Source organism: Notamacropus eugenii, chromosome 4, assembly GCF_028372415.1.
Source record: "Notamacropus eugenii isolate mMacEug1 chromosome 4, mMacEug1.pri_v2, whole genome shotgun sequence".
Classification (NCBI taxonomy): Eukaryota; Metazoa; Chordata; class Mammalia; order Diprotodontia; family Macropodidae; genus Notamacropus; species Notamacropus eugenii.
Window position 1 is genome coordinate 21,541,504 of NC_092875.1, and position 13,136 is coordinate 21,554,639.

General features: G+C 42.2%; 3 protein-coding genes across 5 annotated transcripts in view; 2 read left to right on the plus strand and 1 right to left on the minus strand.

The window, feature by feature from the left end:
* The window catches only part of LOC140499107 (uncharacterized), a 392,730-nt gene that overhangs the window by 217,083 nt on the left and 162,511 nt on the right, over positions 1–13,136 (minus strand).
* Positions 1–13,136, plus strand: part of LOC140499108 (uncharacterized) — a 264,366-nt gene that overhangs the window by 115,890 nt on the left and 135,340 nt on the right. The gene's annotated exons all lie outside the window — the stretch shown is intronic.
* On the plus strand, positions 2,881–7,674 carry LOC140498059 (LHFPL tetraspan subfamily member 7 protein-like). Its single transcript, XM_072599384.1, has 4 exons — positions 2,881–3,033; positions 4,187–4,522; positions 6,263–6,401; positions 7,044–7,674. The coding sequence occupies exons 2-4, from the start codon at positions 4,271–4,273 to the stop codon at positions 7,304–7,306; spliced, it is 654 nt and encodes a 217-aa protein (XP_072455485.1). The 5' UTR covers positions 2,881–3,033; positions 4,187–4,270; the 3' UTR covers positions 7,307–7,674.

A 13,136-nucleotide genomic window follows, 5' to 3' on the forward strand; every position in this document is an offset into this window, starting at 1 on the left:
ATTTATTTTGAATGGGGTTTATATTTACTTATATATGTTCCCATATCCTATAGAAAGTAAGCCCTTCAAGAGCCAGAACCACTTCATTTTGTCTTTGCGTTCCCGACACGATGCCTGGCACATAGTAGGCACATAATAGACACTTGTAAATTGACTTAACAATCATTGATAGTTCTATATTGATTTAAGATGATAATAATAAACATACGAGTAGCCTTTGATTGCAAGGACCAATTGCATGAGACTGTCCTCACTGGTTGAGACTGATTACTCAGCGCTTCTTGCCTGTGTGAGGGGCGGGTGGAGTCGGCGAGAGTGGGAGAGAAAAGAACCTAAATCTCTTTAGGTTCTTCTAACTTCCAGTTTGGAGAGGGAAGTCAACCTCTCCTTAGGCTTCTGAAGGGAGAGAAAGTCTCTGAGAAGAAACCACAATGGGAAGAGCTGGAAGACTTTGTCATGTCCCAGTTGCCAGCTTGCAACACTTCAGGAAATAGTCCCCTTCATGAGACCTAGGTCCTCTTCCTCCTCCCCCTCTTCCTCCTCCTCCTCCTCCTCCTTCTCTCTCTCTCTCTCTCTCTCTCTCTCTCTCTCTCTCTCTCTCTCTCTGTAATGAAAAAGATCCTTCAGTTTGTAATGTCTGCTTATATATTCCCATATGTATGTTTTTCTGATTTCTGGTTTGCTATCAACCTGCACAAATGAGTAGCTTTGCTATTTGGGGTGTGTGTGTGTGTGTGTGTGTGTGTGTGTGTGTGTGTGTGTGTGTGTGTGTGTGTGTGTGTGTCCATTGTAGAATTACTATTTGGTGGGACTGAATTCAAGCCTCGGATATTAATCTTGGGGCCCTTCTTCTCCATTAAAGGACAGTTGACCTGATAATTACATTGTCTATACTAGTAATTCTTAATAGAAAAGACAGAATTGTAGCTAGGTACTAGGAGAGCAGAATGGTGGCCATGCCTGGTCCTAGCCTCCTGCTCCCTCTCCTCTAGTAGGAATCAAAATCTCCCTTAGAGATAAGAGGGAGATGGGGGAGATGCTAGACATGGCTATTCTTGCCTTGCTGTGAGTCACACACCAGACACCCCTTACTATACCAGCAAAGTGCTTTATATATTGTGGCTCACTTGATTCTCACACCCCTGTGAGGTGTTATTATCATTTCCATTTTACAGTTGAGGAAACTGAAATTTAGAGGTTAAGTGACTTGCCCAGGGTCATACAGCTCCTACGTATCTGTAGTAGGATTTGAATTTAGGTCTTCCTGAGTCTAGGACTAGCATTCTATGCACTGGACTAGATAGCTGCCACGTGAAGATTTCACAAAACCTTTCCTCATAACCTTGTGAGATAGGTTATACAAGGATTATCACCCCCATTCCCATTTCACAGATGGCAGCCTGAAGGCTCAGAAGGCTGAGACTTGGCCAACACTTGAAGCCAGGTCTTCTAACTCTAGAGATAGAGCTCTTTCTACCATACTGCACCGCCTCCTTCATTTCCAAGGTTTTTATTAGAAGTGGTTATTTCTGCTGATCTGAGATTCTGAGATCATTTAAATAACTGTGCTCATTCAGAGAACCCCAAATCTTGGAGGCGGAAGGAACCTCAGACACCGAATAAGACAAGACCGTGTCCTGTAGAACATCCCCAGTGGGCAGTCACCTGAACAGACTTCAGATGAGCAGGAGACCCAAGGGCCATTCACGCTGGGATCGCTCCAACTATGGTCTTCCTAACATTGGGCTGAAATCTGCATCCTTTGCAGCTGCCACTCATTTGGCCTGGAGGGCCAGACACAACTAGTCCAGTCCCTCTTGCCTGTGAAAGTTCTTTTCTAGACTCAACATCCAAAGCTTCTCTAGACTGGGCTAGGCTTGGGGGAAGGTTCTGCAGTATCACTATAGGCTCCATCATCACTAACTTCATTTGGTACTTGGTCATAATCTCTGGCTCCTCAGTCTTCCAGTAGAAAGAGAGGGGTTAGACTAGATCATTGGTGATAAACTCAAGGGACAATGAGGACCATTGGATCATATCTAAGGATTCGTGTTGCTGTTCAGTTGTGTCCAACTCTTCGTGACCCTGGGGTAGTTTCCATTTCCTTCTCAAACTCATTTTACAGATGAGAAAACTGAGGCAGAGTGAAGTGACTTGCCCAGAATCACACAGCTAGGTGACTGTGGCCAAATTTGAACTCAGGGAGATGAACCTTCCTGACTCCAGGCTCAGCACTCTATGCACTATGGTGCCACCTAGCAGCCTTCAAGGCTACATATTGACTTGGACACACGCACACACACACACACACACACATACACACACACACACTTTGTCTCGGTCTCTATCTACATCTACAGCTATACACAGACATATATATGTATATATATATATATATAGATACACAAATACCTCGATATACATATACACACATATATACATATGTAAATACATATACACACTCTGGATAGTGTGTATGTATAGGTATGTTTATATATAATTGTATATACATACATATATATGCACTGTATTGTATATATTTTCATATATGTACATATGATTTTTATATAATATAATTATGATATATTTAATATACATATTTTACTACTACATGAAGACATTAAAATAAAAAAGGAACTCTGCTTTGATCTGGTTTGGGTCACACTCAGTAGCATCATAGACTGGGTACTTGACTCCTCCAGACCAAATGACCTGGAAGGTCCCTTTCAACTTTAATCTATGACCCCATGAAAGAGACAAGGCCATTGGGTTGATTGAAAGCCTTCTTTTGGGTTGGCCCTTTAAGAATCACCTCACCTGTGACCAGGTCTGCCTCCACCCTCATGTCATGAGGATGATAAGATTAGAGGCACCTTTGGTTGGGTGAAATTCTGCTCTTTAGAACAGGAAGGACAAAGCATGCCTTCCCAAATACAGGGCCACAGGGACTAGGATGAGTGTCTAGCTTTCTCCTTGCAGGATATTACCTGGAAATTGAACAGAGAAATCGACACCAACATGGCATCCTCTAAGGTAACTCCAGTTCAACTCTACACTTTCTTGGACTGCTGCATGGGGAGCTCATAAAATTATGGAATTTCCTTAGGGTTTATCAAATCCAACCCCCATATTTTGCAGATAGGGAAACTGAGTGCAAGAGAAGGGAATTAAATCGGTCAAGATTAAATAGCTGGTAAATGGCAGAGGTGGTATTTTGCTCCTTCTATAACTCTAGCTATTTCTTTGGGGGGACTGTACCTAAGGGAAGAATGAAAAATTATGTGGGTCTGAAATAATAATAGTAACTAGCAATTATGTAGCATTTTAAACTTTACATCTATTTTTTTTATCCTCACTGTAACCCTAAAAATTAGGTGCTATTATCAATCTGGTTTTACAGATCAGGAAACTGAGGCCAAAAGCTGTTAAGTGACTTGCTCAGGGTCACACAACTAGAAAGTGTCTGAGACCAGGTTGGAACTCAGGTCCTTCTCATTCTAGACCTTATGCTCTATCCACTGTGCCATCTGGCAGAGATCCCCTAAAATCCCCCTCGCCCCCATCGAGGGTCCATGGACCCCAGGTAAGAACCCTCGGACCAGATGGTTTCTAAGGTATCTTCCTGCTATAAATCTCTATGACCTAGTTCAACCACAGCATTTTTTAAAGCAGGAAAGAAGACAAATTCTTAAATAACATGGAGACAGGGCTGTGTGTATGTGGGCTTACAGAAGTTCAGACTGGTTTCATTTTAAGGGCACTGAAATGGACCTAGCAAATAGTAGATGCTTGTTGATTGATTAGTCAATTATGTGTGTGCGTGATCTTACCTCCAGCACTGCCTCTTCATCATGTCATATGGCTCTGTCTTTAAGTTCTCTAAGCCCACACCTGCAGAGCACAGAATTGAGCAGGTTCTTCTAAACTGGGAAGACATAGAGAGTGGGCTGGGTGAGGATTGCGTTTGTCCAACGAGGACCAGCCTGGCTAAGTTTAGAAGCAGCTCATCACCAGATAACACTGGGGAGGAAACGTGGAACAGAGGGGCAGATCAGAGTGAGGAACAAGGGATGTCAGGCCTGGGAGGGCCTTAGAACAGGGAAAGTCAGAACCGTTGGAACGTTGGAAACCAATGCTAAAACCACTAACGTCTTTAGAAATCTCCCTGAGCCTTTCTGTTTTTCAGATGACCTTGAGGTCCAGAGATGAGCCATGACAGAGTCCAAAATAAAAGACCAAATTTATCAGAGAGAAGCCCTCTCCACGTCTCATGTACGCAGCAGGTGTTGAGGCCTGTTTCCTGGAACTCCACATGAGGGACAGTGGGGACAGTGTGGGCTCAGCCCTGACTCTCTCCTTGGTCTTCATATCTGCCTTGGGCCTAATCTCCCCTGCCTGGTTCCAAAGTGATCTTTATTCTTTTGGACTCTTTGCCTCGTGCTCCTGGCCTGAGGGTAATGACTGGAACCAGACTTGCGTGGCTTATAGGACCCTGGAGGACATGCCTGACCTGGCCTGGAAGGTAGTGATCATTTAGGGCAAACTCAGTGGCTGTCCTCCAGAGGGGAGGGAAGGAAGGAGGGAGGAAAGGAGGGAGGGAGGGAGATAAGGAAAGGAGTATTTAATAATCACCTACTATGTGCTAAGAACTTTACAAATGCATCATTTGATCCTCCCTGGGAGGTGGGTGTTATTATGATTCCCATTTTACAGGTGAGGACACTGAAGCAGAGGGAGGTTAAGTGACTTGCCCAGGGTCACCTACTAGTGCAGACTAGTGATTTCCAGAAGTCACATTTGAACTGGAGACTTCCTGACTCCAGGCCCACCACTCCACCCACTCTTTGTCATTTAGCTGCCTCTAGAGGCTTAAGAAATGGTTCCTCAGGCAATCGACACACTTTTACTAAGGACTGATTATGTGCTGGCAGTCTGCTGAGCAATAGGAAAACAGAAGTGAAAAGGAAAAAAAAGTCTAAGGTGATGAGAGGCAGGGCCTTTTCCCCAAGAGACTGACCAATGATCTGACTTCAGCAGTATCAGCCCTCAGGGGCAGCTAGGTGGTGCAGTGGATGGAGCACCAGTGCAGGAGTCAGGAGGACCTGAGTTCAAATCTCACCTCAGACACTTGGCACTCACTAGCTGTGTGACCTTGGGCAAGTCACTTAACCCCAATTGCCTCATCCTGGGTCATCTCCAGTCATCCGGATGAACATCTAGTTGCTGGATTCAGATGGCTCTGGAGGAGAAGTGAGGCTGGTGACCTGCACAGCCCTCTCTCACTCAAAACAAAGTCAAGGGCAAGTCATGTTATTATTTCTCTGATGGCATGGTCTTCTTCGGCAATGAAGGACGAACACACACATGCCTTTGATCAGTCCTCAGTAACAGGTAGACAGTTTAAGAGGGACCTTCTAGAGGCACAAGGTTATAACCCAAAATTTAACCCATATTTTCAGTTCCCAGAGCACTTGGCTCATAGCCACTCTGAGAAGGAGGTCTTGAAAAGTTTCTCCCGTGGAAGAATATTCTTCTTGAGAGTAGACTCTGTATCCTCACCACCTGGTACACCATAGGTGCTTAATAAATGCCTGCCGATTGATTGACTCCCATTTTGCAGATAAGGAATCTGGGAGGTGATTCAGGAGGCCAAAGGAGTTCTGAGATAATTTGGGGTCCTCAGATTTTGAACTGTAAGAGATCTAGTTCCACTGCTCACTTTACAGATGAGCAAGTTGAAACCCTGAGAGTGTGTGATTTGCCAAAGGTCACACAGGTATTCTAAATCCTTCATTTTACTGATAGGGAAACATGAGGCCCACAGAATGTGTAATTAGCCAAAGGTCACACAGGTATACAAATCCTTCATTTTACTGATGGGAAAACTAAAGCCAAGAGAGGGGAAGCAAGTAGCTTAAAGTCACACAGCAAGTGACCAGGTTGAGAGATGAACCCAGGTCTCTTGACCCTCAATCCAGTGATCTTTATAAAAATAATACCAACACTGTCTGCCTGTTCATATTACAACTAGCTTATGGGGAAGGGGAACTGAACAATGGGGTTCTTTTCCTCCCACATAGAATGTTACAGTTTGAAGAGATCTTCATTTTACAACAAAAACAAATGAGTGCCAGGGAGGAGATAACCTGACTTGGGTCTCTTCTTCCAAGACATGGTGTGAAGGGAAGTTCCCTAGTGGCTGAATTGAAAATGATGCTTTTGTGGTTTCTGGGGTATCCACCCTCCTCTTTCTCTCCTCTAGGCTTCAGCTGCTCTGCTTCTTGGAGGCTGGCTCCTGCTGGCCTTTTGGGCCCTGCTCCTCCTCTCCTGGACCATCCTCCCTGAGGACTTCTGCCCTGTGAAAGGGCGCATCCCAACACAGTACATACAAGCAACATCGGGTGAGTCCCTTAAGTACTCACAACCGCATTTCTGACTGAGCAGGTTCCTGTTTCTAAACTGATACAGTCAGATAAAAAAACTGACCTTCCCACAATCTGGCAGAAACAGCTCTGGATTTGGAAGTCAGATGACCTGTGTTCAAATCCCAGCTTTCCTATTACTCCCTGAGTGACTTTGGGAGAATAACTTCATATCCTTCCTCCCTCCCCCACTGCCTCACTTTCTTCATCTGTCAAATGAGAACATTGGGCTTCGTGGCTTCTAGGGTCATTTCCAGTCCTAGTTCTATGACCATATGCTTCTATTTTTACTTGGAGAAGTCACGCCTTTCTGAGTCTCAGTTTGCCCATCTGTAAAATGATAACATTGGACCAGATGATTACTCAACTCTACTTTTCATAGGCCCATCAGAAACTAGCAGAGTCATAGAGCCGGCCCATTAGTATCTAAGCTCCCTAAAGGAAAGAGCCTGCTTTGTTTCTGTATTTGGATCAACCAATATTTCTGCAGCACAATGTGCTAAGCCCTGGACATTCAGGCAAAAGACAGTGCTTGCCCTCAAGGACCTTACGATCTAATGGTGCTTAGCACAACACTTAGCAACCCAGTAAAGATGCCTTTCTCCTCTTGTCTTCCTCCAGTCATCACCACTCTCCTGGGCCTATTGCTTTTCCCATTCAGTCTGGACTCCCAGATGGCTCAAGATGCCTGCGGTCCTTCCACCGTGTACAGTGCTGGTCGATGCCACCTGGGTTGGGGCTACATCACCGCCATTTTCACTCTGGTCCTCACCAGCCTCTTGTCCATCGTGGGGAGATTCCACCTAAACAAGAGGCAGGAGAAGAAGATTCTTTTCTCCACCATCACTGAAAGAAATGTCTTGGTTTCAGAGTCAAATACATAAACAGCCAACATCTCTGCAAATTATTGCTTCCTGCTGCCACCTAGTGGCTCCTGTACCTCACTGCCCAGAGATCAGTAGAGTTTAAGAGGCTGCTGACCTGCCCCTAAACTCTCTGTGTGATCTTGGGCAAGTCACCTATTCTCTGGGCCAAATAATAGACTTGGACAAATCTCAGGCTCTTAACTTAGCTCCACAAAGGAGTACGCAGATAGATTTTAGGGAGTCTGTAACTTTGGATGGGAAAAAATGCCATTGTTACTTTCACTAACCTCTAATTCAAATTTACCATTTTCTACATTTTTTCCCCACTTAATAATATTTTATTTTTTCTAATTACATGTAAAAGATAGTTTTCAACATTCACTTCTATAAGATTTTGAGTTCCAAATTTTTTTCTCCCTCTCCTTCCTACTCCCCAAGACGGCAAGCAATCTGATATAGGCTACACATGTTCAATCATATTAAACATATTTTATTTCCTTTATTTAAAAAATAATTCTCCTAAGAGGACCATAGGCTTCCCCAGACTCCCCAAGGCATCCATGATTCAAATGAGGATAATGAGGATAAAACCCTGTGGCTGGTATAGTCTCTACTATCCTTTCTATCTCCTGAGCCAGGGATGTTAAGGCATCCTTGAAAGGGATGCATATGAAGAATACAAGAAATATGGACAGACAAAATTATGCAAAGTGTCAGATATGTATAATAGAAACACAGACCACAATGCTATGAAAAAATTTTCAAAATATAGAGCACAGGGGGAGGGCTCTTGAAGAACCACACTGCCACACCAGGAGGGCAGCATACCACACAACATAGCTGGGTTTCCCCTCCACCATTGTAACCAGATCCATGGGCACGCTTGACATACAACCAAGATGTGTCCTCCCATCCAAAGCCCCCACACCACTCAAGATTCAAACTTATACAGAATTTTAGACCAAGAGCTGACTTGGCATTATTAGGAAACTGCCATGATCAAGGCAATAGAGTAGTCTAGACCCCTGAAATGAGGGTATTCTCTGAATTGACTAATAAGGAATGAGGAATAAGGGGCAGGGATCCAGGACACTTCACCCTAACTGTGCCACAACAAACAAATAGCACAATGGAGAGGGGGCCAATGCCCAGTCTCTGGGTCAATTAAGCCTTATCCTGCATCAATCCTGAGGCATGCCAGCCAAACCAGTTTTTACTCTCTTCCCCAGATTAAGAAGGTAACAACATTGTCATCATCATCATCATCATCATCATTTTTATTTTGAGCATTTGAGTATATTTTAAAAAAATAACATGAACAACACACAGACTTCAAGTGGTTTTAAGAGTCTAGTTTTAGGTAACAATTCCAGGGACAATATAGAATCATTTTCCTAGAATTATTCTCATTTCAGCCCTGTACAACTTTTTGTGACTCCATTTGGGGTTTTTCTGGCAAAGATACTGGAGTAGTTTGCCATTTCCTTCTCCAGCTCATTTTACAGATGAGGAAACTGAGGCAAACAGGGTGAAATGACTTGCCCAGAGTCATACAGTTAGGAAGTGTCTGAGGCCACATATGAACTCAGGTCCTCCTGACTCCAGAGCTGGTGCTCTATCCACTTCACCACCTAGCTGCCTTTCCTAGACTAGTTTGAGAAAAGAAGGAAAAACGTTTTAGAGTTACTTTAAGGAATTGTACCTGGAATTAAAGGGTTGAGTCATGCATGGTTTTTTGAGTTCCATTCACTGTCCTTATAGTTATGATCCCAAGGAAAATAGAAAATGTGCAACTGACTCAATCCTACTTTTCTTTTAAAAAATTTTTATATATTTTTTCCAATTACATGTAAAAACAATTTTTAACGAGGCAACAACGTTCTATAAGTCCCTAGACAGATTCGTAATGGGACCCAGAACTGAAAAGTTAATACTGTTATTATTTAGTTTAGAATCAGTGTAGATTTAAAACCTAAAGTCATCAATTCTAACCCCCTTGTACAAATGAAGAAACAGAAGCCCAAAGAGGTGAAGTAACTTGCCCAAGGCCTTCTGCAGAGCTGGAGCAGTGTTGAGATTCAGCGCCAGTTCCTCTGAATTCAAATCTAAAGCCCTTCGTCTTGTGCCACCCAGACCTTTTTTTAAAATCTAAATGTAAAGAGTTCAGATTTAATAACATAATAATGATAGAATGTTCAGGAAGGGGAAAGGCTCAACTTGGCGCTGTTTAGCCTCAAAGAAGATTCAGGAAAGATTTGAGACCTGGATTCAAGTATGTGAGGAAGAAGGATTGGCCTTTTTCTGCCAGACCCCAGTGGGGAGGCATAGCCTGGGTGGAAGTTTAAAAAAAGTCAATTTCAGCATGATGTCAGAACTTCCTAATGATAAGGGAACTGTCCAAAGTAGAATGAGCTGCACAGAGTAGTAATGAGCTCCCTGTTCTTGGAAGTCTTTAGCCAAAAACTGGATGATTACTTACCCTTCAGGGATTTTTTAGAGAGGATACTTATTCAGGTAAGGGCTAGACTAAATGGTCTCGGAGGTCCCTTCCAAACTTGACATTCTGGGATAACTCACCTTTATATAGTCAATGAAAGTTTGCAAAATATATAATTTCCTTATTTAATTGGGTTTGGAGACCATTACCCAGAAGGTCTCTTCTCTCTCTAACCAACTACCCTGTGCTCTTCTGGGTGTGGTAAGCAGTATAAGAATCATCATCTCCATTTTGCAAATGAAACTGAAGCTGAGGGAGGGGAGTGACTTGCTTGTGCCACATGTAAGTGGCAAAGGCTGAGTTTGAAACTAGAACTTCTTGTCTCCAAGTTCATATGCTCATAGATCTAGACTAGAGATTCTTACCCCTTTCTTGTATCATGAACCCCTTTGGTAGTAGGGTGAAGCCTATGGAACCTTCTGAGAACCATATTTTTAAATGCACAAAATAAAATATGTGAGATTACAAAAAAGAACCAATTTTATTGAAATTGCTTTGTCAAAATATATTTTTTTAATTTATCAACCATGGAGGCTAATGACTTTATGAGAAACCAAGAAATCACAAAACAAAACCAAAAGAATGAAAAAATGGAAGATAACGTGAAATATCTCATTGGAAAAGCAACTGATCTGGAAAATAGATCCAGGAGAGACAATTTAAAAATTATGGGACTACCTGAAAGCCATGATCAAAAAAGAGCCTAGACATCATCTTTCATGAAATTATCAAGGAAAACTGCCCTGAGATTCTAGAACCAGGGGGCAAAATAAATATTGAAAGAATCTACTGATCACCTCCTGAAAGAGATCCAAAAAGAGAAACTCCTAGGAACATTGTGGCCAAATTCCAGAGTTCTCAGGTCAAGGAGAAAATATTGCAAGCAGCTAGAAAGAAACAATTCAAGTATCGTGGAAATACAATCAGGATAACACAAGATCTAGCAGCCTCTACATTAAGGGATTGAAGGGCATGGAATATGATATTCCAGAAGTCAAAGGAACTAGGACTAAAACCAAGAATCACCTACCCCGCAAAACTGAGTATAATACTTCAGGGGAAAAAATGGTCTTTCAATGAAATTGAGGACTTTCAAGCATTCTTAATGAAAAAACCAGAGCTGAAAAGAAAATTTAACTTTCAAACACAAGAATGAAGAGAAGCATGAAAAGGTAAACAGCAAAGAGAAGTCATAAGGGACTTGCTAAAGCTGAACTATTTACATTCCTACAGGGAAAGACAATATTTGTAACTCTTGAAACTTTTTTCAGTATCTGGGTAGCTGGTGGGATGACACACACACACACACACACACACACACACACACAGAGAGAGAGAGAGAGAGAGAGAGAGAGAGAGAGAGAGAGAGAGAGAGAGAGAGAGAGAGAGAGACCACAGGGTGAATTGAATAGGATGGGATCATACCTTTACATAATGAAATTAAGCAGTGAGAGAGAAATATATTGGGAGGAGAAAGGAAGAAACGGAGTGGGGCAAATTATCTCTCATAAAAGAGGCTAGTAAAAGATTTTTCAGTGGAGGGGAAAATGGGGGAGGTGAGAGAGAAAAAACATGAAGCTTACTCTCATCACATTTGACTAAAGGAAGGAATAAAATGCACACTCATTTTGGTATGAAAACCTATCTTACAATACAGGATAGTGGGGGAGAAAGGGATAAGCAGGGTAGGGGGGTGATGATGGAAGGGAGGGCAGTGGGAGGAGGGAACAATTAGAAGTCAACACTCTTGGTGAGGGACAAAGTCAAAAGAAAGAATAGAAGAAGTGGGAGGCAGGATAGGATGGAGGGAAATATAGTTAGTCTTACCCAACATGACTATTATGGAAGTCATTTGCAAAACTACACATATACGGCCTGTATTGAATTGCTTGCCTTCCCAATGGGGATGAGTGGGGAGGGAAGAAGGAAGAGAAGTTGGAACTCAAAGTTTTAGAAACAACTGTTGAATATTGTTTTTGCATATAACTTCAAAATAAGAAATACAGGTAATGGGGTATAGAAAGTTATCTTGCGCTACAAGACAAAAGAGAAGATGGGGATAAGGGAAGGGAAGGATGTTAGCAGGGAGGACAGATTGGTGATAGGGGTAATTAGAATGCTTGGCATTTAGGGGTGGGGGAAGGGGAGAAATGGGGAGACAATTTGGAACCCAAAATTTTGAGGAAATGAATGTTGAAAACTTAAATAAATAAATTTAAATTTAAAAAAATTATCAACCACATGTATAACCTACATCAGATTGCATGCTGTCTTGAGGAGGGAAGAAGGAAGGGAGGGAGAGAGAAAAAAATTTGGAACTCAAAATTTTATAAAAGTGAATGTTGAAAACTATCTTTTCATGTAATTGGAAAAAAAATACTATTAAGTGGGGGGAAAAGAGAAAAAGGTTGACAAATTCTATCAGGGGATCTAGAGTTGGAATGGGTCTCAGACATCTGCTAGTCCAATTCTCTCCTTTTACATAGGAAGAAACAGAAGCCTGGGGATATTGAGTGGCTTTATTGTTCAGTCATTTCTAAATCTTTGTGAGGGGTTTTCTTGGCAAAGATACCAGAGTGGTTTGCCATTTCCTTCTTCAGCTCACTTTACACATGAAGAAACTGAGACAGACAATGATTAAGTGATTTGCCCAAGGTCACACAGCTAGTAAGTGTCTGAGGCCAACTCAGGTCTTCCTGACTCCAAGGTTGGTGCTCTATCCACTGTGCCATCTGGCTGCCCCAATTAGTTGATTTACTCAAGATCAAACAGGGAGTCAGTCGAAAAGCCAGCACTCAAACTCAGAACCAATGAGTCCAAGCTCAGCATTCTTCTGCTTCTGAACTAAGCCTGCTCTTTATATCTTGTCCCTATACATGAGAAAGAATAATCCCTGCATCTGGGATACGACAATGTGTTACTAAAAAGAACGTTATTTCTTGAGGCAGGGCAGAGGACCCAGGTTCAAATCCTGCCTCTTCCGCTTCCTGCCTGTGTGACCAAGAACAGGTAAAATTATCTTATTTTGAACTTCTGGTTCCTCATCAGTAAAGCAAAGAGGTTAGACAAGATGACCTCAACGGTTCCTTCTAGCTCTAGATGTATAATCTTAATTAATCATAGTACTGTTCTTTTAAAGGAACCCCCCTCTTTATTTTTTCTTAAGATTTTATTTTTAAAAAAACCCTTCACATTGACCATAAATATCGTCATCTCAGTAGAAACCATTTACATTTAAAATAATTTCAATACATAAAATGTCAGAACAATTCTTCGTTTATTCCATGTTCTCATTAGAATTTTGGGCTTATCCACTCATTCTCATTAGCTTTTCTCCTGACGTGATTATAG

Excerpts from the sequence above, each read along its gene's own strand:
- LOC140498059 (XM_072599384.1), top strand. The coding sequence starts at position 4,271 with ATGTACGCAGCAGGTGTTGAGGCCTGTTTCCTGGAACTCCACATGAGG. Across the intron at positions 4,523-6,262 it reads TGCCTGACCTGGCCTGGAAG|GCTTCAGCTGCTCTGCTTCT; the intron begins GTAGTGATCATT and ends TCTCTCCTCTAG. Across the intron at positions 6,402-7,043 it reads GTACATACAAGCAACATCGG|TCATCACCACTCTCCTGGGC; the intron begins GTGAGTCCCTTA and ends GTCTTCCTCCAG.